Source organism: Ictalurus furcatus, chromosome 2 (genome assembly GCF_023375685.1).
Source record: "Ictalurus furcatus strain D&B chromosome 2, Billie_1.0, whole genome shotgun sequence".
NCBI classification, from domain to species: Eukaryota; Metazoa; Chordata; class Actinopteri; order Siluriformes; family Ictaluridae; genus Ictalurus; species Ictalurus furcatus.
This window is the reverse complement of record NC_071256.1, coordinates 15,888,315-15,915,729: the sequence shown is the minus strand read 5'-3', so window position 1 is coordinate 15,915,729 and position 27,415 is coordinate 15,888,315. Positions and strand designations below refer to the sequence as shown.

Below are 27,415 nucleotides of genomic sequence, written 5' to 3'. Positions count from 1 at the left end.
ATCCATCATCTCTGTAAAAACCAAACATTGCAATCTTGACTCAAAGGACATTATTCAACTTCTTGTTCCCTTTGTTAGGTCTGAGCTGTGGGATTTTTTCTTTTATTTTAATGTCTCAACAACGCGGAACAACTTACAGGAACACTTAAAACATACTGTGCTCCCTTCACTGGTTGAATTTATGGCACTTGTAAATAACTTTGAGTATAACCATACTGGAAGTTGCTTCTGTGATATTTGATTGTATATTACTATGTATTTTTTCTGGGGAGAGATGGGGAATTTTTCTTAATGTGTTAACTCTTGCTGTGTCTTTAATTGTTGCCTTATTGGCCAGGTCACTTGCAAAAGAGATTTTATCTCAATGAGTTTTATCCTGATTCAATAAAGGTTACAAACAAACAAACTGCATTTGCATATATCTCTACTCACTGAGCAATATGTAGCATGTGACACTGTGTTAAAACCAGTATGAAAAAATAGCCCAGTGAAATTTAAATGTTCCTTTGACCATAAGAATAACCTTTAACCTCATAATCACTATATATAGATGAAATTAAAAAGCATTAAAATGCAGACCTTTTAACTGTCGCATTGTAAGAGGTTGCATTTGTACACATATACAAAAATATAGCTTCTCTTTATGGGTTACAATTATAGTCAGTAGTGACATGGTACAAGAGGAAATGGCTCTACAGCTTTTAAACTTGATTTTTGACTAACCAGCAGGTAAGGTGAGATGTAACTGAGCTGAAAGACATCAAAAGGTCAGTATATTAAGTACAGCATTGTTTTGGACACATTTACAACTCAGCTCCAAGGGCCAGTTCTGCAGAATCTAGTGAGCTCTAGCACATCTCTCTCTCTTTTTTTTTTGTGTTACAATTTAAAAAATGAATCGCTGTGGGGTTGAACAGTATCAAAAACAGTAAAATAAATAATTAAACCAGTATCATCTCTCTCTCTGTCTCGCCTGATCAGTAATAGTGTCTCCCACACATGATAAATATGTCACTGGCAACAGGTTTGCATGAGCATGTTTGCATATGTGGTCTAGTGTGTTTATCTTTTTTTCGTTTTCCAGAGCATGGAAATAACCCCCAACTCCTCCACTGTGCCACTACACTGTAAAACATCACTGCTTTATTTAAGAGCAAATATAAAAACAGAGGCTCTGCAGAGGTACAGAAATAGGTTTTCCATCAATTATTACAACATAATACAAAGCTACAAGGTTGAAATTGACAATACAACCAAGGCATTGTTAAATACAAATCATTCACATGTACAAACACATTTACACATTAAATGACAAAATCTCTCTCTTTTTTTATCCAAATACATAAATTAGTTTGGATGCTTTAAACTGAAAGGTGAATAAAATAGAAACAAAATGTATGGAAGCCCATTCAGTCGATACTGTATATAGCATACAGTCATTGCCTGGATGAGAGAACTAGAGATTTGTAATGAGTACTCTGAAAATCTAAATAAAAACGTAAGTATAAATTAAGATATGCAATTTAATAAGGTATTCAATTTCCATAATGGTTAAGTAAAGTATAAATCCTCCCTAAATAATACTTAAGTAGAGTAACAGACTACAATCACTGAAGTATTTTCTACTAATGATTATTTGGACTTCTTGAAGTTGTACTTGCACTGTGATTGAAGGTCTCGATAAGGAGCTAATTTTAACAGCCCCATGAGATAAATGCACAGCCCCCAATGGAAACGGAAATCATGAGTAACATCCTTCTAAAATTCATATCAGTGATAAGAATCTGTTATCTGAGCAGTAATGGCTGTGGTCCCTTTCTCACAGTACACTGGCGTTCCTTCTGCCTGCGGAATGGAATTTGAAATATTGGACATTTACAATCAGTATAAATTTGTTTTATCACCACAAGTCTGCTATAAGATTAATCAGGACATTGTTGGCTTTCTCTGTGTAGAATATCATGTGTTTAGCAGCTGGTTAGCAGGGTGATAGGAAAGGGGAGGGGTGTTATCCCAGTGATGGGCAAACAATTCACACCTCTCCACTATAACATTGGTACAGAGTTAAAGCAGACAGCTCCAGCTCAGAATGCTCGATTCTGATTGGTCAGAAGGTGTTCATTCATCTATTTTAAACAGCAGCTCTGACAGTAGTTTTGTCTGCAAGGTTGACATAAATTAATGCGCTCTTTCTACTATATTATTGTTTAAAAATGTGTAGCTTGTTTACAGAAGTTGGAACCTACAGTATGTGATGTAAGATCATGAAGTAACCTGAAAGCTGTACATTTATTTTAAACACATACAACGTGTTGTTTATGAATATATTTAGTTGCCAATTTGCTGCTGTATAAGAGGGATAAATTATTTTGGAAGGTAGTACTACAGAAAAATAATCAATGCTCATCAAAATCTCTGGCAATACCAGTCCACCCTGTTGTTGATTACTTTCCTAAAATAGCATGGCCCAAAGAGATTTTAAGTGAACTAGTTACCTGTTAGCTGTTTCACAGAAAGATTTAGCAGCAGTGGATAAGTAGCTACCAAATAAGATGTATATGGTAATACTGTAAATAGTAAATAATAAGAAGAATGTGTAATAAATACATTTCTTTTAAAAACTTTGAAAGAAACAAAATAAAATACACAAACATTTCAATCAACATCACTGAACCACAACAGTTTTACATTTCATAAGCTGAAAAATCATTTATTTGATCCAAGTAACATTTTTTAAATAGTAGAGAAAAAAAATAATCTCATATTTATTATGTACAGAACTTGACCACAGAGGCAAGGCGGTGTTTTTTTTTGGTTTTTTTTCTTCTTCTTTTCATTTTGACATTCATGACAGAGAAGCAGAAATGTTGGTTGGAAAAAAGGAGCAATTCAGACTTCCTCTTTTTTCTTGCTGAAGTATGTGAAACAAAACAGTGTGTAAGCTGCATTGGAAATTCACAGATGTGAATTAAGTTGTTTAAAAAAGTAAAAAAAAAAATCCTTCCTATTTATTGTCTCTTCATCAACGAAACAATACTGATAAAAATAGAAATACTACTACTAATTATAATACTGATTAAAAAAAATAAGAGTCCGACACTCTTAAAAAAGGTTCTTCAATAGTTCTTCAGTAACCATTTTTCATTGTATAGGGTTCTTGAATTGAGATATATGATTCTTTGGAGACTAAAGAAGTTATTTATGGTTCATTATAGGTTGTTCAGAGCAGTGTATTGGTTCTTCAAGGCATCATCCCATTAAACTGAACCCTATAAAGTTCCTTGTTGGACTGGAAAAAGTTCTCCTGGCATCCCTCTTAAGAATCTTACTTTGGTTCCATAAAGCACAAACTAAGGGTTTTTTAGAGAACTGGTGATAACATGGTTCCTTGTGACACTGCTATGAAGAACCAATTGTGGGTTCTTTAAAGCACCAGTAAATAGATGTTTCTCTAAAGAACTTGAGAGTAAAAGGTTCTTTGTGCAACATAAAAGGGTTCTCCTATGGCATCAGCCCAAAAAACTCTTTTTGGTTCTAAGACTGCAGAAGCGTTTCTCATGATTAAGGATTATCCTGAATGCAGACATGTGTTCACAGGTGGGAGAGGAAATATGCAAGAAATGTGATGGCTACTAGCTTTTTTTGGTTCAGAATTCCATTTTTAGTTTTGCCTTGTTACTGTCTGGGTCAAACTGTTTCAAGAAAAGTGTCTTGTTCATGGCTCAAGCACATAAATCTATTCAAGTTATGGTTACAATTAGAATTGGACCATTTTGATCCAAAACAGTAAAATCATTAAAGAAATTAGTCAAATAAAAATGCATAACTAACAAAATAAGAATAATTCAATGTCCAGAGAGGCACAGCATTCACATGAGGCCATCTAGCAGGGGTTTTTTGTTTGTTTGTTTGTTTGTCTGTCTGTCTTGCAACTCTGTCTGTAGTTCATTCACAGGGATTTGTATGCTGGACACTGCACATAATCTAAGTATAATAATAAACCTAAAACATACTATTTACAAAGCAAAACATATAATCAATAGTTTCAGGAGCCTCCCATGTTGCCACTTTGTAACAATTTGAGGTAAAGCTGTAAATTTAAGTTTTCCATGGCAAATTCTAAAGATGGAGAACATTGTGCTTTCTGGTTTCTCTGTAACATGACAAGCTGCATTTGTTTTTTCTTATAAGCTTCAAGAGAAGGTGATGCAACAGTGATAAACTGTTTTTAACTGTTATACTGTGCGACAAACTGTTTCACAGACATTCCACAACATTAAACAAAGAGGGAAAAAAGTATGTCCCTCTTTAATAATTTTTTTTTTTAAACAATAGCGATCGGAAACTTGTTGCTTTGTAAGAGGAACTTCAGGTTGTGCTGAGTTTAGAACTCAATCAGCTTCACAGTGGTAAAGGTAACTCAGCTTTGTGTAGATTATTTTTTCTCTAACAGCACAACCCCAAGTGTTTTATTCCTTACTTATGTGATTATTGTAAAACAAAAATAAGATTATGAAGGCCATTTCTGGAGATATTTACTCATTTCAAGCTTGAAATTATCTTAATAAATTGGTGGATAGTGTTGCCTATTTCGAGCATTTAGCACTAGATAATATCAAATATATTTGCTAAGATATTGTTGTTGTTTTTTGCAGGGTTATTGCAGAACCAGTGATTGGTTTATACACCATATGACATCATGTCATTCGGCAGATTGGTCTTACTTTTGGAAATAAGTTCAGTATATTTCCAGTTCTTAATAAAGGCACTGATGTGGAAATGAGCACAGATACAAGTGCTCAAAAAATGAATGATAGCAAACATGAATCTGCTTATGCAATTACTTTTTTGAATGTGTTTTTTAAAAATTGCCTTTGTTGTGAGAAAATGACATAAAATATTAATGATTTGTGAAGTTTTATTTTGGGTAAGAGAAGAGTCTGTGTAAGAGATGACTGATTAATGGGTGTGAGGGTGGAACATCTCCAGTTGCTACTTCCTCTACCAGAATGATCTTGCAAAATAAAAATGGATGAATATAGTTGCAGCTTTTAAAAAGATAGCATTTAGATATTCAGGCTCCAATTTGATGGTGTATAAAAAATATAATAAATCTGCTACATGCTGAGACTGACAGAGAGTGTAAACCTCACCGACCATGATGGACCTGAGAGTACACACAGTCGTCTTGCACTCTGGGTGTCTCACGCTTGTTTTTAGCAGGATTGTTAAACACAAGCTCGCCGTACTGCACCTCGTCATCTTTCTTCATTGCCTTTCTTTTGTTGGATCGAGTACCCACCATGGCATACTCCACATCCTCATCCTGACCTTGGGCTGGACCACAAGACAATATCACACCAAGAAATGTTAAAATACAATTTATTTTTAGCATCTGTAGCACATGGGTGTCCAATCTTGTCCAGAAAAGCCTGGTTTGGGTGCAGGTTTTCATTACCACACCTGAGTTCTTTGAGTTTAGTTAAAGGCAAGATGATTAAACAGGTGTAATCAGGTGTGGCTCCTGCTTGATTGGAATGAAAACCTGCACCCACACCGGCCCTTTGAGGATAAAATTGGACATGCCTGCAGTAGAGCATTAAGCAGGCTTGAATCTGAATATTTTCCTTATCTGTCAACTTATAAAAGTGTAGAAACCATAAGTCCTTCTAAATGTCTCTTATATACACTCTTATATATCCAGCTCTGCAGCTAGAAACATTTTGTTCATTTTGTACGTTAGGCAAGAATGACCAGACTGCTTTGAGATGACAGGAAGGTCACGGTCACTCAAATAACCATTACTTAAAACTGTGGAAAACAGAAAAGCATCTCAGAAAGCACAACATGTTGAACCTTGTGGTGGAAGGCCTACAACAGCAGATGACCATCAGGTTCCACTCCTGTCAGCCAAGAACATAAATCTGAGGCTACACTCACCAAACTCAGTCAGTTCATGAGGTTTGCATGGTTTTCAGTCACATGGCCAGATTAGAACCTTACAATACTGAGATCACAATATTACAAAGGAAGGATGCTACTGGGTGCATGTTCTTTATTAATGTCATTATTATTATTATTTTCTCGGGGCCAATATCTAATATTGCTATTAGTCTCACATTAGACAAATGTGAACAAGTGTGAAAGCTACTAGGCTCCTTTTAAACCCCCGTCACAGACATTATGTCATTAAGTATCTTAGATCTTAGGATTATGTTAGTTAAGTTTATTAGCAGGGACGGTGAAACCCATGATCCTCATCTTGAAATAATGCAAAATAAAGTTTTTTTAAAAAAAAAGGCTTTTGTTGTGAAAATTGACATTTTTTGTGATTTTTTTTTACTAGCTGGGCAAAATGAGCTAGAAGCTTCGGCCAAAGTAGTGGTAAGGTACAGTAGGTAGGGCATTAAGCTTTAAAAAAAAAAAAAAAAATTGGATAGAAGGTCTGCTGAAGCTAAAATTGGTAGAGAAATTAAAATTGATCCACTTCTGCTGGGACTTAAGCTACATGTAGTTATTTCATTAATTAGTTACACTCAGAATTTCTATTTATTTGCACTTTTATGAATCTGTGTAATTAAATTCCTACATAATCTGCAGTTCAATCAATTTCCCTAACTCAGAAAAGTTTTACAGGTATACTGTATGTATAACATCTGCTTGTTCAAATGTAAATGATCAAATCTGACTTAGATATTTTAGCTGACTGTATGGGTATAGGTATGATAATTGCACAACCAAGAACACTAAATGCTCTTAGTGATTAAATGCCATTTAACACTGTAATAGCAGGGCAAAGGGTTTAATTACTTGTAATGTTAATTATATAAGCATTTCAGATTTCCTTACTGTAGTATTCCTCCATACTGGTATATTATCCCACTCTTACGTTTTGTGAACATAAAGTGTATTACATCCATGAAAGGTATTTGGATTAATCCAGTGCATATATTAATAAAGTGTGTTATAATCTTACATATCCTGGGTCTTCTCTCTGTCGTGTCCATGGGTAAATGGGTGACCTGCGAGTACACAATCTCCATGCCGTCCTGAGAAGGGGCTGTCAACAAAACACACCCACACATCTATTAAACTACTATTAAACTTCATAGAGCTGTAGACAAGCAGCTCAATGGTAAAGGCAGCAGCACAGTGCATAAAATCATGCAGATGCAGGTCAAGATCATTAGTTAATATTCACATCATACATCACAATGAGGAAAAAATGTGATCTCAAAAATGTGACTTTGACCATGGCATTGTTGGTGCCAGATGGGCTGGCTTAAGTATTTCGAAAAACTGCTGATTCTCAGGGATTAACTTCTGGGATGCACAAGAGTCTCTAGAGTTTAAACAGAATGTGTCATGTGAACATTCACTGAAGCTCTTGACCTGTATCTGGATGACTTGCACTGCTGCCAAATGACTGGCTGATTTGATAATTGCATGAATGTGCAGGTATACACATGTTCCTATTAATGTGAGTGAACATCATAACAATCTTCTCTCATCTAGTAAGTTAAGTCCTGTAAAAAAGAAATAAATATACTAATAAATTAATTAATTACTCAATTAATTAATGTGCAACCTTCTGACCTTCTTTGTTCTTTCGGCCTTGTTTCTTCTTGTACATGTAGAATGCTAAGATGGATGTCATGATGAGAAACACACAAACTGAGCTCAGGATAATCAGAGTGATCTCTGCAAGAAGATTGAAAGAAGAAAAAAAAAATCAGTTATTGAAGATAGAGTTAGCTTTTCAGGAGTGAAGAGAAATTCAGGCCATGACATAACAACAACGATGATGTCAGATCAAATTTTAGCTTGGACATATTCAGAACATACATGACTTTAATACATTTACGTTTATTCATTTAGCAGATGCTTTTATACAAAGCGATTTACAAATGAGAAAATACAAGCAAAGCGATATATCAAGCAGAGAACAATACAAGTAGTGCTACCATACAAGATCCAGTAATTGAGTTCCAGAAAAAGCAAAGTGTGAAAAGAGGTGTAAGTGCCAGAGTAGATACAGTTGTTTTTTGTAAAATCAGGCACATCTAGTTCGTCTTTGATTTAGCAACACATGAATTTGCATATCCATGTCGTTATCTATTTACTTACTTAGAAACCCTGAGTTAGTATTGGAGCTCGAGGCACTCATAGAAAGAGCCTGATTGTAGCTCTTAGTCTCTTTGTTGCTTACTGTGGTATTCGTACCAAAGTTTTGTTCTGTTGACTCGTCCACACTGGTCACGTTTCTTGAAGCCGAAGTTGTGGGCTCTGCAAGTGCACATCAATGAAGTATCACTAGCACATACTCTAATGACAAGCTCTGCATAAACTCACATACACTAATATATAAACATGTACATTGAGTTGCTAGTTTATTAGATATATCTACAGTGGTGTCCAAAAGTATGAGAGCTTTTGTGAAAGAATATGCTTACTATTTGGCATTCTTTTCTAATTTTACTACAACAGTTTTCCTTACAAATTATATTACTGACAACAACTTTGAGTGAAAAATAGAATCTGTGAAATATTTCCATGAATTTCAGTGTTTTTTAGTATTTGTTTTATGTCGTCTTTCTTGCTTTAATGACAGTGTGCACTCGAGCTGGCATGGACTCCACAAGTTTGTGCAACAGCTTGTGATCCATTTTAGATCAAGTCCATCAGAGTGTCATCTGAACTCATGCTTCAGCAGAAGAGATTAGGCATGAGGAAAACCTGATCTTTTGTACAAAGCAGGTAGCATGGTGAATATCACAAATTTGCGTACATTTAAACAGGGACCTAGAAATAGTGCAGAATCTTGAATATGGACTATTCAAGATATTGAAAATGTACTTTCTTGGTTTTCAATATTTCACAATTCCCAGAATTTCAATGTGGTCTGCACTGGATGTTACAGTTTTTTAGAAACTGCCACAGTGCAAAATAGTAAAAGAGTGCTGTGTGTGTGTGTTTGTGTACAATATAAAATGATTTTTTTATATATATTTTTTCTGTTCTTATGTCTATACAGTGCTGATGGACAAGGCCTGTGGTGTGGCACTGTACCTCTTAGTGGGCAGGAACTGCTATGAAAAACGGCACAGCTAAAAGGACACTGACATTGGAGTACTGCACAGACTGGGGAAAAATGCCTGTGACTGATCTGTTTTACTTGAAAATAGTTCATTAGAGTTTCCTGTTTCTCATTTTTTAAGTTTATATTTTGCATTTATGGTGGACTGACAAGACTGAAAAATGGAAGGACTGACCAGACAAAAAAAAAAAAAAACGCCTGTGACTAATCCGTTTTTTTGTAAATATTTCACTATAGTTATTTGCTTTTCACTTTTAAAGTTTATATTTTGCATTTATGGTGTTGAATAAAAAATACTTTAAAAAAACCCCATTTCATTTAGCTTGTTTTCTTAATTTATTAAATAAAAAATCTGAGTTTTTAATAGGTGTTTTTATCTTCTTAAAATTTTGGAAGCACATAAATCAATACAGTATCTTATAATAATAATAATAATAAATATTCTTGAAGCTCAAGTTGTGCTGAAAAAAATATACCAAACACTTAAGTTAAAAAAAACAAACATTTTAAAGTGGTTTAATATAGCAAAATAAAATTTATGGCAAAATGTTTAAATTCTTTTTAAGACTTCAAAGGGTTAAACCTATATGATACTTGGAATGAGGCAGCTTGGGCACACCTTGTTTTTAACACCCAATCACAGGCTTAGTCATGGAGTGTGTGCATGACACAAAGAGCGAAGCCTCCACATGACGTCTGTTTGCTCTGCAATTACGTTATATAGTTTTGAAACATAATTTGAGTATGAAATATGATGAGACGTTTATTCATTTAGGGAAAGTGCTAGAACATTGTTTAAAACTGACCCACAAGCCATTTGTTGTTTATCTGCAATATGTAGAAATTCTATAGACGTGCATTATTATTTGAAATAAAGACTTTAAGTGGGAGGGTTTGCTTGGATCATATCCCCTGCAAATGATCACAGATTTTTTTTTCCCCGCAAAAAGCATGAGTAGTGACACTGAAAACTGTTGCATCATCGTTGTTGTTACTGCTGTTTAAATTATTATTTAAAAAATACAGACTCACCAGGACATGGGTGGAGTTCAGTGGTATTGTGGTCATGGCTGACGTGATTTTCTACATGGCAAGTGACATTTCCATGATGTTCTTTATTCAGTATGACAGTGCTGCTCCCGTTCTCCAGTTGAGGGAGTGTGTTTAAATCAGAAGTCCAGTTGAAGTGGCGGTTGTCTCCATCAGCAGAACAGTAAACATTCATGACTCCAGGGGACAAGCAGCTGTACCACATTTTCACTGAGGACACCTCAGCTGCAGATTACAGATGATAGAAATAAAATAATTGTTATTAAAGAGCCTACTTCATATATTCCTCACTCCTGCTTTCCTCCAGTTACAGCTAACCTTAATAGTTAGTCCCAATATGTCTTGTTAACCTGTGTACCTTACAACATCATGTATCCACTAATACTGCAGGTTAGAGCCCTGGGCTCCCTGGTTTCCTGTAGCCATTGGTTCTCTATCCTGTATGTTGGATTGTAACTCTGAATATGGATATACCTACAGTATGATTCCTACAGTATGACAATCATGTGTGTGTGTGTGTATATATATATATATATATATATATATATATATATATATATATGATTCATTTACTAGGCTAATTCATGTAAGGAACACATGGGGACATGTTATAGGTGGTGGTGTGAAACAGTTACTGTTACCGCTACATAGTTAATTATTTTATTCCTCTTAAAGACACACAGCAATTTGCTACCAATTATATGAGGAGGTTTGCCAGTGATTTTTTTATACTTTGCATGCATTTAAAGTTATGTTAATTAGGTTGCAACATCTGCAAAACAACACTTTTCTTATTATCACTTGCACTATAAAGATTTTCCCTCCAAAGCCTTTCTTTTCTATCTCTCTTGAAGTTAATAAGACAAACTGTGATTTAAATCAACAAAAAACAAAGAAAACATAATGACTGTTACCAAGCTGACCAATCAGAATCTAGAATTCAATCAAAATGCATTAAAATGAAATATATCATTGAATTTATGCTTATACTGTATATCAAATCGAAGGCTTAACGCCTTGAGTACAGTATACCATATAGTATTAGACCACAGTGAGGTTGAATGCTTGAGTCTGATTGGTCAGAAGAAGGTGTGCATTATTCACATGTAACAGCAAGGAAAGTTCCAACTGTAACATGAATGATAGATTTATGTTAATGCAATCTTTCTAATACATTATGCTTCTATAGTAACATTTCATATGCAAGGACTTGTACGGCGGACACTTCACATAATCAAAAGCTAATAATAAATGGATTTAAAAATATGTTGTTTAGCAAAGATAATGTAATAATCCTTTATTTAAAATTTTTGGAAGGAGTCTCGGTTGGTTGTGTGTATATATATGTGTGTGTGTGTGTGTGTGTGTGTGTGTGTGTGTGTGTGTGTGTGTGTGTGAGAGAGAGAGAGAGAGAGAGAAAGAGAGAGAATGTTTACCACAGCTATAATGCAGGTGAGAACAAGAACTTGTCTCCCTTTCTTTGGAGCACACTGACATATGCGCATCCTACTACGCAAGTAAAACTCATAAGAGGCGTTAGATTATAGATTATAGAATACATTGTTGTATTTTATACATGTATCAAATAACTTGTAAATGTTGTGTGCTGTGTGACGTGATTAGAGGTTGTGTGGTCCTACCTTCAATGTACAGCTGGAGAGTATAAATGCCTTTATTATTCCCGTTTGCATCAAAGGTGTCTAAAGTGTATGTTCCAGAGTCGTTCCTCTCTGCACTGGTTAGTACCATAGTTTTATCATCTTTAGCAAACTGCCATCTTGGGTGATTTGGTGGGTTACTTTGGGTTTTTTTATATTTTAAAATTAAACGAGTGGTAGATGTCTTGTCTGTGATCTTTAGTTCAAACCCATCCTCCAGGGGAATTTGCAGGTGCAGTCGTTGTCCCAGAGCTACATAACACTGACTACTCTCATTAAATCTACAGACAACAGGATCCTGAAACAGCAAAGCTGCAGAGGAAGAAAAAATCAGCAGCATTCTGTTAATATTATTACACACTGAAACTTAAACGTCACTCCATTATTACTGGAGAGCTGGAATTCAGTGCTTTGGTACGATTTCTAAATACAGAAATAATAAAATTTTCTTGTGTGTTTCTCGTGAATAATCTGTTTAAATGAAGACCAAATATTATCAAAAGTGAATTACTTTCACAGTTTAATGAAAACTTTGGTGCAAATTAGCCAAACTGGGAAGTCAGTCTAAAGTTATTAAAATGCAATCTAAAGGTTTTACAAGAAAAAAAGAAAGAGAATTAATTCATCAATACCATGCCATAGATAGATAGAACGTAGCTGTCTATTCATACTGTTACTCAGTTTGAAAACTTGTGTATTTTTAGGATTAACCCTTGTATGATAAATGTGTGGTATGGCTGGAGTCTGACTTATCTACAATTAACCACACTTTAATAAGATGAAGAGAGATCATCATGAGAATATACTGTATTAAAGTCAGAATTAGAGATGACCCAAATGGCCAGAAAGCTATACTGTACATACTATATTAGCAAAATGCTAAACAAATGTTGTCCAGTCTGTCAAATTTTATTATATTTGCTGATGATTATTGTGTTTAATTTGATCTTTTACTTCATAGATTAAAGCTGAGCAAAATATCTGTGCTTCTGTCATTTTTATTATTATTTATATTTAGATTTATATACCAACATGACATCTAATGTTTTCCCCCCATTATTTTAGAACTCTATATTCAATACAATCCCAGAAAAAAAATGTAAAAATATTTTCTCTACAAGATTAATAGTTTTTTTTTTATGTTGAGACAGCGTTTCACTTTTTTTTTTTTAAATCAAAATGATCTCCGCAGCCACAGTGAAGGTTTAGAAAACTGTTCAGACAAAAGTGTGTCTGAGTAAAACATTACATACTGTAGAACGAAACTTTCACTTAAAAAAAAACAAAAAAAACAAACAAAAAAAAAAAACTCAAAAAAATAAATCATGTTTCTGGAGGAAACCTACCTGAAGCAGCTCCTGTGAACATCAACAAGATCCAAGAGACGTCCTGCATTTTTCTCTCGCTAAGTCCAGAGAAGAGAGGTAAAAACATCCAGAAGCCCACAAACCAACTGAAGGGAAATGAACACAGTACAGTTCTCTCTGAAGCTTTTCACTAGCTGGAGATCTTTACACACACACACACACACACACACACACACACACACACACACACACACACACACACAGAGAGAGAGAGAGAGAGAGACAGACAGAGCTTGAGATCTGGGAAACAGTGCAGACAGGGTGAAGCTGTAGGTAATGTTTTACATGCTAAATAATACATGATAAAAAATAAAAAAGAGGAAGTAAGATCACATTTCTGCAATCGCTCACTTCCTGTTTTCTTACCCAATGAAATGGACAGAATGTTACAATTGGTTTCAAGCTTTCAAAAGAAATTTAGTTTCAGGTTTAATGTGTCTGTAGAAAATTCAGCCCACTGGCTGTTTAGAACTACTGACACATTCTTCTCTATTAACTGGGTAAACAATATTCAAATAGATTTAATCTGGATAATCATTAACTTGTACTGTTATATTTTACTTTATATTCATCTTTTATTTATTTATCCTGGTCAGGGTCTTATAGTTTTATTTTATACACATATAAAACAAGTGAGCACTGTATATTTTGCAAAGTCAATTTCTTACAACTGGGTAAGGCTCAATAAGTTGCCAGAGAAGTAGATATTTATTATTATTATTATTATTATTATTATTATTATTATTATATGGAATAAAACATGATGGGGCATGCTGTTATAGGAAAATAATCGACAATGGGGTGATGTGATACAGTGGAGTTACTGTTAACCCCCAAAGTACATTATTGTCCAATAATATCAGTTGCCAATTATTTCATTTTTTGAATGTAACAAACATCATGCTTTTTATCCATTCATAATTACATTTAATGTTTAGTCATTTAATGTAATGACCACAAGACATTACATTAGTTCCTGTCATCACTTAAGTTGTAGCAGCTATAAACAGTAGTTCCCTCTCAGGTCTCTCATGCAGCTTGTCATGTTGTTTAGATTTAACTTTATTAACTTTGTTAACATTACCATACAAAACAGGCAACTAACCTTAACAGGTAAAAATTACACATTGTGGCATCCACATTACATAGCTTTTTTGTCATTAAATATATTATCAAATGTGATCTACAGAGGCTGAGCAAGAGGCTGCAGAACTGGGGCACTTTTGCTGACTTTGGAGCTCTGTTTCCAGTTAAAAGGGTGCCTCAGGTGCAGCTACAGAACTCAATATGTTTTAGTTGATCATTTTCCCCAACTCAGAGACTTTGTTTGTTCAATTACATTTTTAGGAGGATTTCTAAATTTCATTTTAAGATATGGTGAACATGTAGTACATTTTGTTTAGAATATTAAACTTCTGTTTTGAGCAATGTTTGATGTATTTAGTTTTATACAGACGAAAACAGACACTGTTTGCATTGTTTATGGTTCAGAAATAAAGGAGTCTTTACAGTCATAATTTTACATCATTAACATTTTTGTTCAAAATATTCTGAATATTGAATTGAATTTAATCGTGAAGCCAATATCATGAATTGAGTGTATCGTTACATCCCTAGTTGTTGTCTGAAAATATTTCGTATTAGCTGAAGCCAATTCTAGTCAGCTGCACTACCCTATGCTGGGAAATACATACATACATATATATATATATATATATATATATATATATATATATATATATATATATATATATACACACACACACACACATTCTTCTTCTTTCCCACCGAAAAAGTGTTTTCAGGGCCACCGCTTGCACGTCTTATAGGACTGTGGGGATGTGTGTGGATCTATGTGCAGGAGGTTTAATAACAAACACAATATTGCAAAATTCAAAATCAGAAGCCAAGACTAACACAAAGTACCTAAAAATAAAAAGCCATGGCCAAATCCAAAGAGTGGTTAAAATAACCAAACAAATCAACAATACAATTAGGCAAACACAGACCAACAGTTCAGAATTTAGATAATAAGCAAGGCTCGGAAAACGGACATTGTGTGAGTCAGCATTACATAGCCCATGGACAGGAAATGAGTTTGACAACGGAAGAATAGTCCTCGAAGTTGGGGGTAGGGCCCTCTGGTGGTGTGTTGATGAATTGCCTCTTATGGATATAACAGTTGCTATCTAATCCAAATCAGAGTCAGAGTCTGGGCATGGCAGCTCACACAGGCCAATCTGTCCTCCATCTATCATTAAGCTATAAGGAGCTTTAACGCTGTGTTGCATGCTCTCAGTTTCAAAAGCAGCAATTTCAGATGAGTTATCAGCTCATCCACACACAAGTGCATTTTAGTTTAGTTTGAGTGACTGAGAGTGAACGCTGGTGCAGTTAGCTGTCGATGCTCTTGAGAGGTTACACGAGGCTAATTGATCTACTTTTGGCTCGTTCTCTTTTGTGTTTTTGTGGTGTTTTGGCTGCTTGATTCTGAAGTTGGCTCTACCTACCTATCTCTGCAACTGTCTGTCTGCCTGCTCTATCTGTTCACCGCTGCTTGACATTTTCTCTTCCCCCTGGGATCTACTGTCCTGGGCCTCTGGGTGGGGAAAGTATGAAGATCGCCGAGCTGCCAGCATGGACTACATTTGTTTGGATTATTCTGACATCCATATGTCATCCTGTGACCTCGACGCTTCGGTATACGGCGACTGAACTTCTACAACTGCGCTCCCACCTCTGCGAGCCACTATCATCCCTTCCCTTTTCTCTATCTGTCTTCAAAGCCCACTTGTGTTATTCCTCCACCCTCTCTATGTAATTGTCTGTCTGCAATTAAAACTGGGTTTGAAACAACTTCCTTAAACTTAATAACAACAAAACTGAAATTCTACTTGTTGATTCGAAAAATAATCTTGCAAAGTCAAATTGTTTCTCTAGATCTATTGACAATTCTCCAGTCTCCCTCTCTAGACAAGTTAAGAGCTTAGGTGTTTTGTTTGAAAATACTCACGTTAGTAATATTACTCGAATAGTATACTTCCATATGTAACATTAACTGTCTCCTTCCAACAAGGAGCACTGCCATAATGGTCCATGCCCTAGTCACATCACATTCTCTTCTCCATGGACTTCCTCTGAAACTTTTACATAAACTTCAGTTAGTTCTGAACTCGGCTGCACGAATCATCTCTAGAACCCTTTCGGTTGAGCACATTTCCCCTGTCTTTTAACATTTGCACTGGCTTCCTGTTAAACAACGCAGTGAATTTAAGATTTTACTTCTTACCTATAAGGCTCTACACAACCTGACTCCTTCCTCCAATTGAGAATGTGTGGCTCATTATGAAGCACAAAATAAGGCCCTGTACAGGCCCCAGTACAGAAATGCATAATGGACGAATGGGGGAATATTCCGCTTGCTAAACTTAACCAGCTGGTGTCTTGAGCGCCCAAATGCTTAATAAGTGTTATTACAAGAAAAGGTGATGTTATACGGTGGTAAACAATCGATTGTCCCAACTTTTTTGGAGTGTGTTGCAGTCATCAGATTTGAAATGAGTGTATATTTTCCAAAATAAATTAAATTCACAAAGTAAAACAGCAAATAATCTGTTTTAAATATAGTACAGGGTGAATTAATTTTCAAATTACCTTTTTTTTATTATTATCCATATTGCAACTTTTTTGTAATTGGGGTTGTAGATGAAGTGCAGTTTGATGTGTGCTTAGGTACTGTCCACTTACAGTTTTTGCCCTAAAAAGGGAAAAGATGACTACTTTTTTGAATTACTGGTCAAGTGGTAAAAAAATAGTGCAATTCCTAATCTATATGACTATGAGACATCCAAGACAGGTTCAATATGTGGACATCTAACTAGGAACCCTTTTAAACAAGGTTATAACTGAAGGTCTGGATCAAGACAGTTCCAATATCATCCTCTAACTGGGCCAGCAGTTTCAAGGGTTTTTTTTAAACTGCGAGAAAAGGCATAACGTGAAAAGAATGTTAATGCAGAAATACAAAATAAATGGTATTGCAAGTAAATAGTGTCCAAAAATTAAAGTAGTGATGGAAGGAGAAAAGCATGCCTTATTTCCTTGTTTTTGTTTGTAATATTTAAATATTGAGCAAATATAACAGTTATTCACGCTTTTTGTTGGAGTATAAAACGAGGCCTAAGGTATGACCTAGCTGGCTAGTCATATTCCTCTTCTTTTTTTTTTTTTAATCCAGAAACTACAGCTAGTTCATTTAAAATAAATTGTAATCCTATAAAATTTGCATTTAAGAGAATTTGACTTGTAGAGCAGACAGCTGTCAGTAAATAACTCTCACCCCCACACCCACACCTTGCCTTTCATTGTCTCCTTGAATTTATGAACTTAACTCATAAAAACTAGCTTGACCCACACAAGAACATCAAGTGAAGTGAAGTTAGGTCTATGTGATGTACGTAAGGATACCAGCAGTGCAGTAACTGCACATCCAGTGAAATTTGTTATGACAATCCTAATTTATTTTTGTATGTTATTGCTCTGCTTGAATGTCACCTACGCTACAATTTTACACTTTGACCAGTAGATGGCGAGTTCTGATTAGTAATTTTATTTTTAACTGCAGACATGCACTACTGTTCAAAAGTTTGTAATCACTCAAATTGCCTTGATTTTAAAAAGGAAATCACTCATTTTTTTCAATTAAAAATGTGTAGGAGGATACACTGTTATTATTAAATAGCACCCACAAAATACACTAGTCTCATCTTCAGCTGTGAAGAGGGTTTAAAAAAAGCCATATTTGCAACTAGTAAATAAAAGGAAAATATTATAATGGGAAAAAGTACACAGACGTTGGATGGAGGATAATCAGGGGAAAAAGTTGTATGGACAGATGAATATAAGTTTGGATCACAGAAGAACATTGTTTTAAATTACAACACAGAATGCGTCCTGATTGGTCTCTCTTTGTACTAACTAACCTATCAGTTTTCTTGGTAGGCGGGCTTTACAGTCGACCTCTTTCTCTCTCCAGTTCATTAGTGATGGGAAGTTCAGATCATTTTACTGACTCAGATCTTTGAATCTTGTTCAGCAAAGTGAACGAATCGAATGAACGAATAACTTCATATAAGTATCTTTCTTTGGTACGTTTATTTTCCACAATGAGTTAGGTGAAGTATCAGCAAATTGACAGGATCCTCAGCTCATGTTGCCATACCTCCGACCATGAAAGAAGACCCTTCCTTTTCTGACCACTCTATGTTCAGGCCTCACATGCACAGTAACTGGACAATTGGATGCACACCCACACACACACACACACACACACACACACACACACACACACACACAAAGCAAACTCCATGTTTCCTTGATTTCTTTTTTCCTTTCATATTGCTCTACTCAAATTTGTTTAACTGTACTTCATGCATTTGTACTGAAGCGGCCCTGACCCACTTGTACACCAAATGCTGAGGCCAGTGCCTGTCAACTGGGTGTATTGTTGTATAGTTCTTTATATTATTCTTTGTACCTTGCACTGATTTTAATCATTATTAAGACTCATGCATAAAATCATAACTGGTTCATGATTGTTCATGAAACCTTTCCCCCCCAAATCTGACATATATTATGTTAGAATTTGAGAATAGAGAATCTCCGGGTTATGATTCTTAAGAAGAGAGAAAGCGAAAGTTCATAAGAAAGACAGTGCCCTTGTCCCACTACACACTTCCCACACCAAGCTTGGGAGACTTTGCCAAATAACACACAGACATGCAAAGTTCAAATGGCAAGATCTCTGATTTATTCAAAGAAAGCCAGAGGCTTGGCACACAACAGAAACAATGGGTTAACTATCGACTGGCTAGGCAGAAGGGCATATTTGCATGAAACAGGAAGTATATCAATGTAAGACAGGAACAACACCATATATGGTTACTAAGAAGTCATAGGAGTATGAGCAAATGTTATTCAGGAAGGTATGTAAATGAGCACGAATGGTATTCGGGGAGACAAAGAAATATGTAAATGGTGAGGGGCTTCACAGAGGAACAAGGAGAAAAAGGTGCCAACACAGGAAACGGGGGGAGGGGGGGTGTTCACGGGCAGGGGAGAGTGTTCACAGTAAACTTATCATATTAGATTGTGGAAAATAATTTCCACAAAAGCACTGTTGGCATGATTGTAACAACAGCATTAAATCATTGCATCAAAGCTTGACAGAGACAAGGCCAAGGAACCTGCAGGAATCATGAGACTGCTATAGTTTTGAACAAGCAAAACCTAAATGTGGTTTAAAATTTAATTTGTGTTCCGTTTAAACGATCTGTTATTGATGCCATGAATGCGATGGAGACTGATGGTGACTGGCATGGAGGACAGCAACCATGTACTGCTTCTTCTGTTACTAATCCACATTTACTGATCTGTGGAAGGAAATGACACTCAGGTGACCACTGCTCTTTCATCACCATGGACACTTTAGACATAACATTTCTTGCTGCTCATGCTGTCCTGGCTTTACATTTTGACATATAGTATACTTGAATATGGACTCTTGTGCTTGCTGTATTTTTAGTTAATAAGTATTAAAGTCTTACCGTTTCCTATACATTCTCGTGTAGATATAAAATGTTCCCACTAACAGTAACAGCAGGATGATGACTTCAAAGAGCCACACAGTCACAAACACCATGAAACCTGAGAGAGAGAGAGAGAGAGAGAGAGAGACAGAGAGAGAGAGAGAGAGTGAGTGAGTGCATTAACTGAACCAAAAAGTAATGGGACATCACCACAGTGCTTTAAAAAGTGATGGGTTCTAATGCCTGCTCCCTCCTGTTGTTCCAGCGGCCTTGTTCACTGATTATACTTGTTCAGTCCCTTTGTAGTCTTGTTTGTGTTCTCACAATATTTCTGATCTGTTACACATCCATGTTTGTGTTTTGTTACTTTGCAACAGGTTCAAGTTTGTATCATGAGTAAAACACATGTACATGGGAGTACATCTGTCTACTATAATATTATTGCTCTGTTTCAGTGTTTAATAGGGGGTTTTGGTCAGTTAATCATCATTAGTTGCATGGAGGAATTAACACATACAGACATCAGGGAACTACAGGAACTGAGAGATTGTAAAATTGGTCACTACAGAAAAAGAAAAATTCATATTAAGCAGATCATCTGCATCTTGCAGGACGTTGCTGAAATTAAGGTTATACTGAAGAATAAACTAAAAATAAATAAATAAAAATATAGGCTTGATGTGCATAATGTCAGGTTAAATGGATGTTAGAAAATAGGTGTGCCCTAGCTTTTGACTTGTAAAAACCACCTGCTCATGCAACTTTTTGCTACATCTCATCGAGTGCCAGTTCTGATGGGTGCCTCTGTTCTCAAATAAATGCCCTTCTTACAAGCTCTCTATAAAAATTAATAGTGTGCTTCCTATTTATATCTGTATATGTATCTGTTCGAACACATTATCTGTTAGTTCCAAACAAATGTATAGCATTTGTATTGAGTTACATCCCTACTCTGGACAGTGCATTGCAAGTGATTATGGTTTTTGCCTCAAGCTTCAATAAAAACAATCTGCTTTTACAATTTCCTGCATTATTTTTTGTGTATAACTGTGATTTCAATTGTCATTTGTTTCTATGATGGTACTATGTCCTTGACTGCAGCTTGTTTTTGTTGTTATTGTTCTTCAATCCATTATTTAAAAAAGACTCACCAATACATGGATAGAGTTTGGTGGAAATTTGTGCGCTACTGACGTGATTTTTTACATGGCACGTGACTTTTCCATGGTTTTGTTCCAGCAGGAAAGTACTGTTCCTATCCTCTAGTTGAGTGACTGGGTTTAAATCAGAAGTCCAGTGGAAGTGGAGGTTGTCTCCATCAGCAGAACAGTACACTTTCCTGATCCCAGGGGACAAGCAGCTGTATGACACTTTCACTGAGGACACCTCAGCTGCAGATTAGAGATAAACACTTCAGGATGAATTATTACAGAGGCCTATAAGTGCTGAACACATTAACAAACCAAAAATATAACAGGACATGAGAAACGTATCAACTTTAACTCAAAACAGAAAAAGGAGGTCCTTGTAAACAACATCACACATTCGTTGCTGATTGGACACAAGAAAAAGATCATACGTAAAGGTAAACTCATAAGTAAAACTTATAAAAGGTGTTCGATTATAGACTGAGGTTATACTCAGTACATTTATCAAATAACTTTTAAATGTTGTAGTTTGACGTGTGATGTGATTAGAACTGGGGTGGTCCTACCTTCAATGTTCAGCTGAAGAGTATAAAATGTTGTAATATTTCCGTCTGCTTTATTGATCACTAAAGTGTATTTTCCAGAGTCGCTCCTCTCTGCACTGCTTAGTATCATAGTTTTATTATCATTAACAAACTGCCATCTTGGGGGATTTGGTTTTGGTGGGTTAAGTTGGGTTTTTGTATATTTTAAAATGAAGTGATTGTTGCTCAGTATTAGATAAAACAAATCCTCCTCAACCATTTGCAGATGCAGCCGTTGTCCAAGAGCTACGTTACACTGATTAGTCTCTGTAAATCTACAGACAACAGGATCCTGGAACAGCAAACCTGCAGGAAAAAAAAAAAGATTATTGTCTCATTAAAGCACACTGAAACCACTGAGGTACATAAACAATATGCCACTATTACAGGAGAGCTGGATTTGGTACTCTGGTGCAGTTTTCATTGAAGAAATAAACAAGGAAATAAGTGCATGTATTTGGTAAAATCCTAAAATGTGTTTTGTGTGTCTCTATTTTGTGTTTTGTGTATGTTTTCCAAATTCTTTAAAGGAAACTCAAATGTGATAGTAAAAAAATAAATATTTACTTTTTCCTGAACGAGTGGATAAAAAACATTCTTAACATTTTCTTAAATGTGATTCTTAACATAATCTGTCATTCAGAGGAAACCTACCCATGGCAACTCCTGGGAACATCCACAGTATCCCAATGATGACCTGCATTCTCATTTCATCCACAAAACAGTCCTCTCTCGTCCTCTCTCTCTCTCTCTCTCTCTCTCTCTCTCTCTCTCCTATCTAGAGATCTTTTTTTTTTTTTTACTAATAACCACTCCCTTCCTGTACACAAAGTGACTGGGCAAAAGGAAAGAGAAGGATAGAATGCTAAAATTACCATGTTTATCCGGTCCATTGAAGAAGTCTTATTATTTTATTCATATAGTCAGACTATAAACAGCTATTGTTGCTAAGCAAAGTGTGTTTCTTTATTAGCGTAAGGTGTTTAAATGTGCATGGCTTTGCACCCTTGACCTGAACTGACTCATAACTTGTGCAATCAGAACCACTGTGGTTTGGATGACTTGTAAGAGGAAATATTTTTCTCTGTCACACTTATGTAGACAGTTGGGAGATAAATATCTTGCTATAGCCAGGTCATTTTGGTTTCAGCACAATCACAGAAGTTTGACCATTGTACGACCATGGTGCCTGATGCTATGTGTAAACCTGAGGTAACCAGGGACAAATTAGTAAATCCTCGGCCAATGAGCAGGAACATAAGCAGGGCTCTGTTCCCACCCTGAGTTCTGACTGTCCCATTGTGCAACCCATCACTTGCATATAAATAAATAAAATGCATACATCACTACATTACATGTTGATTATGGAGTATTTGAGTAATCTCTGTAGTACACAGAAGGCAGTCTTACTACTTTCTTACTTTTCAATGCGCAAAGTATTAAAAAGCACATTTAGTGTGTGTTCATGGTTTTCCATGTTCTTTTAACTCAACTAGCTCTGACCATTATCCATATCAAATTCAAACCTACACAACAAATATTTATCAGAACTTATTTCATATTCTGGGACTGTACATTTATTTGTTTGTGTTCTGTATTGTGTTGTGTGTGACAGCATAATGGCTTAAATCACTTTAAATATGTTTATTGAGGGCCCCCTAATGGTTAGAACCCTGGGCACATGTTCAGTAGGTCCTGTTAGTAATCCATCCCTGGAGGTAATACTGCATAATACTGTTCAGTAACTCAACGGTAACTATGCAGCAACTAAACAAGAATGAATGTTCAATAAAACTAATTTTAAGTTACGGTGTGGACTTGTGCTTCCTTTGTTGTAATTTAAAATGTGAATTTAAATAAACTGCATTTGACCTAGAAAAAAATTACTATACATGAAGGCATAAAAACTTCATTTTAAACTTTGTAAAGTGTTTGTGGAAGCCTATAATGCAGAAACCTTTTACAACAATTTAATTGTAAAATAAATCCCATGGATACGCTTAGTACAGTTTAATTTCATAAACATTATTAAAATGTATACAATAATGCTTAGGCTATTTGCTGAAGCTTTCTGTTCCTGAACGATCCTCCAATAGAACACATTTTCATTAAAATGGTTATAAGATTTAAGCTTGACAGAATATCAGCTAGGAATTTTGGTCATGAGTGATAAGCAACTACAATGGCAAGGCGAAGCTCATTTACACTGAAAACATTAAACTGAGAAGTAGAGAAAGTACCATACCCCTCACTTCCTGTTTTCAAAATGACTGGACAAAAAGAGAGAGACAGACAGAATGCGAAAATCAGCAACCTCTCTGTTTCCTGGTAACGGACGTGACAAATGTGAAGTGACAAAAGAAAGAAGGCCTCTGAGCGGGAAGTGAGGTGAAGTAACAGATTGTATAGCCTGAAGACTCAGCTAAGCTATTAATTAATCATTTCTGTTTCTCATAATTCAGCCTTGGCTGCATTAGCCTATAGTTTATTTTTTATTCCAAATGTGATCATTTGCGTAAGTAGGCCTAATAGATGTGTTGGGGAATTTAACGTAACCTTTTAACTATATTCTGCTGAATTGAACGAAATGACTTGAAAAAAGATTAATTCATTTTGCTGTACAAGATTCAAAGATCTGAGTCAGTAAAATGATCCAAACTTCCCATCACTAAGCCGTTGGTGAGAACAGCCTAATTCCATCACAAGTTTTCATGGGACCCTTCATCCACCAATCAAATCATTTTGATATTTTTTGGTGGTGCTTAACGTAAAAAAGGTTCAGACAGTAAGGTGACTAGACGTCCCGCCTTGTGTTGTAATGCACAGCATTTTATTCCTTTGTCCTGCATTTTGATTTGAAATAAAGAGTTAACTCACATTTGAACAGACTAAGTGTGAAAGTGCGCTCAAGCGCCGGGTTACACATCTACATTTACATTTATTCACTTAGCAGATGCTTTTATCCAAAGCGACTAACAAATGAGAAAAGTACAAGCAAAGCGATATATCTAGCAGAGAACAATGCAAGTAGTGCTACCATACAAGATCCATTAATTGAGTTCCAGAAGAAGCAAAGTGCACAGAGTAGAGGTGGAAAGTGCAAATATATATAATGTTTTTTTTGTTTGTTTGTTTTTTTTTGTTTTTTATGAGTTGGTTAAGTGTTCACGGAAGAGGTGGGTCTTTAGTTGTTTTTTGATGATGGTGAGAGATTCTGCGGTCCGGATTGAGATTGGAAGTTCATTCCACCACTGAGGAACAGTTAGTGTGAAGGCTCTGGAAAGGGACCTTGCGCCACAGTGAGTAGGCACTACTAAGCGTCGGTCGCTAATCGATCACAGATTCCGTGAGGGAACGTAGGCCTTCAGGAGAGAGTTGAGGTAGGAGGGTGCTGTTCCTGACAAGGTCTTGTAGGTGAGCATCAAGGCCTTGAATTTGATGCGGGCAGCTACAGGAAGCCAGTGGAGGGAGATGAAGAGGGGTGTGACATGGGTTCTCTTGGGCTGGTTGAAGACGAGGCGCGCTGCAGCATTCTGAATCATCTGAAGGGGTTTGATGGAGCTGGCTGGGAGGCCTGAAAACAGTGAGTTTGACCAAAATGTTACATCTGTGGGGAATTATACTAATGAATGTTCTGTGTTGCAGTGATATGCACCTCGAAAGACAGAAAGAAGCAACCAGCTGTGTGTGTCTATAAAATAAAAACGCTGAAAAGTTGTTGCAAGCCTCCAGCTTCCTCATTCCCTATCCGAATCTGAGAAACTGTCACACTAAGGTTTTAGGTTTTTTGTTCTCTCATGTTTCTACAATAATATTAAAGTTATAAACTGAAATAAACTGAAAACATAAGTTGCATCACTGAGGAAGCAATCGATCCTAGGGGACGGGTCCAAATCTGACATTCATCTAATGGCTGTGGAGAAAGTTCTGAAGCCTGTCATCGGAGGGCTGTCAGCTTTTACCCAAACTGGGCTCACGTGAGGTCAAGCCATAGCAACCCCCCCACCCAACTTAATTTTTTAAGCAGTAATGTTTCTCTTTGTTGAATTGTTTGACACAAAATACATAAATATAAAGAAATATAAATGGGCTGAGTGTACACATTTCTTATTCAAATAGATAGACATCAAAATGGAAGGCCTGTGGGTGTCTGAAATATGTCCCACATAATGTTTTATTATTGTTTCTTTAAAGAAATAAGATGTGAATCAGTGTTATTTAAAAATATTATTTGAAAACAAAATTATTGTCATCCATCCATCCATCCATCCATCCCCTACCACTTACTCCTTTTCAGGGTCATGGGGAACCTGGAGCCTATCCCAGGAAGCATCAGGCACAAGGCAGGGTACACCCTAGACAGGGTGCCAGTCCATTGCAGGGCACAACCACATACACACTCATTCATACACTATGGACAATTTAGACACGCCAATCAGCCTACCACACATGTCTTTGGACTGGGGGAGGAAACCAGAGTACCAGGAGGAAACCCCCGCAGCACAGGAAGAACATGCAAACTCTGTACACACATGGCCCCAGTGGGACTCGGACCCCGGACCCCAGAGGTGTGAGGCGAACATACTAACCACTAAGCCACCGTGCGCCCCCAAAATCATTGTATTTATATTTTATTGTTATTTTTAAATACAACATTTGATCTTGCTATGAAAATGCATGTTTTGTTCAGGTTGAGTAACCTTATGGAAATTTCTTGAATTACATTTCTGTGAACTTAGCAGATATAGTTCTTTTTTTAATTATTTCTTCTTTTTTTCCAAGACCAAGACCGTCTGCTATGTGGGTTAGTGACTTTTACTTAGACTTTTCTTGTTGAGTATATTTACACATGATTTGTAAGGGATCTTACCAGAGGCTGTGTTGAAGTGCATTTTTTCCTAGTCTCCTAGAAGGGGACCTGAGATTTCTGGCAAATTTGGTGTGATGATGATGTGTGGATTAGGTTCATTGTCCTCAGAGCTAACCACCCCAGTGCAGTAGTCCCTGAGCTGTAGGCGCTCCTCTGATGTAAGTGCAAACCTCCAACACTGTAAAAGCTGTGTAACCACATGAACAGATCTCACCCTTAGATGTGCTGCTACAGTACTGTTTCCAGGTGAGAGAAGTCCAGTCCTGTCAGTTCCTCCAGCTGCCACAGTGTTACAATCCTTGAGGAAGTTCTTGTCAAAGCATGGGTGGTATGGCTTGTCACATGAAGCCGAGTGCCATAGATCAAGGGTTCCTCAAGGAGCCAGTAAAGCTAAACACATCTCTAACTCTGCAACTTTAAAAAGTCCCAGTTAAAAAGCAGGTAGTCCAGATAGGTTCAGTTGCTTAGTATCCATTAAAAACAATGACTTGTCCAGATCCCAGCCTCCCACCATGTGCAAGATTCCATGTACTATTGCTCTCCACTAGAGGTTCTCTGGGCCGTTGAGGAGTTTCTGCAAAGAAATGGAGATGAAACGCTACAGTTTTGCTGGATAACTGAATAAGTCTGTCTCCTCCTGTGTAGATATAAAATGCTCTGTGGTATCCAATGCAACTTATCCCAAAAAAATCCACTAATCCTGCTAATGCTTTTCACTTGCTGCCTAATATATCATACTCCTTGAAAGGTGCCACTGTAACGAGATAATCAATGTTATCCGCTTCACTTGTCAGAGCTTTTTAATGTTATGGCTGATCGGTGTATAAAGACAACAAAAATTTAATTAAGAAACTGTGAGTCTTACCATCATTAGACTGTGTGGAACTGATTACTGCAGTAGGAGGTTCTGATGAATGAAATAAAATATACAGTATTTGGCCATGGCACAACAAACTAAATATTTATGTCTTTACACAATACTATAACTATAATTTCTAGAAATTCAAAGACACACAAAATGAAGGAATAGCTTACTTTTGTTACTTGTAAACAT

At 36.2% G+C, this 27,415-nt stretch overlaps 2 protein-coding genes across 5 annotated transcripts; both read right to left on the bottom strand.

Annotated features, from left to right (window-relative positions):
- Positions 1 to 1,128: 1,128 nt before the first annotated feature.
- LOC128623354 (uncharacterized) lies at positions 1,129 to 13,413 on the bottom strand. Of its 4 annotated transcripts, none has more exons than XM_053650365.1 (7): positions 13,152 to 13,413; positions 11,788 to 12,117; positions 10,130 to 10,372; positions 8,128 to 8,286; positions 7,597 to 7,701; positions 6,977 to 7,060; positions 1,129 to 5,337 (listed from the first exon to the last, which is right to left on the bottom strand). In XM_053650365.1, the coding sequence occupies exons 1-7, from the start codon at positions 13,237 to 13,239 to the stop codon at positions 5,150 to 5,152; spliced, it is 1,197 nt and encodes a 398-aa protein (XP_053506340.1). In that variant the 5' UTR covers positions 13,240 to 13,413; the 3' UTR covers positions 1,129 to 5,149. The 4 variants fall into 4 exon arrangements, with proteins under 4 accessions (XP_053506340.1, XP_053506349.1, XP_053506357.1 ...); XM_053650374.1 differs by having other exon boundaries at positions 8,224 to 8,286; positions 13,152 to 13,411; XM_053650382.1 differs by lacking the exon at positions 8,128 to 8,286 and having other exon boundaries at positions 13,152 to 13,411.
- Positions 13,414 to 20,842: 7,429 nt separating this feature from the next.
- Positions 20,843 to 22,247, bottom strand: LOC128616830 (uncharacterized). Its single transcript, XM_053639660.1, has 3 exons — positions 22,146 to 22,247; positions 21,474 to 21,797; positions 20,843 to 21,150 (listed from the first exon to the last, which is right to left on the bottom strand). Exons 1-3 carry the CDS (start codon positions 22,198 to 22,200, stop codon positions 20,843 to 20,845), a joined length of 687 nt encoding a protein of 228 aa, XP_053495635.1. The 5' UTR covers positions 22,201 to 22,247.
- Between the last annotated feature and the right edge of the window lie 5,168 nt (positions 22,248 to 27,415).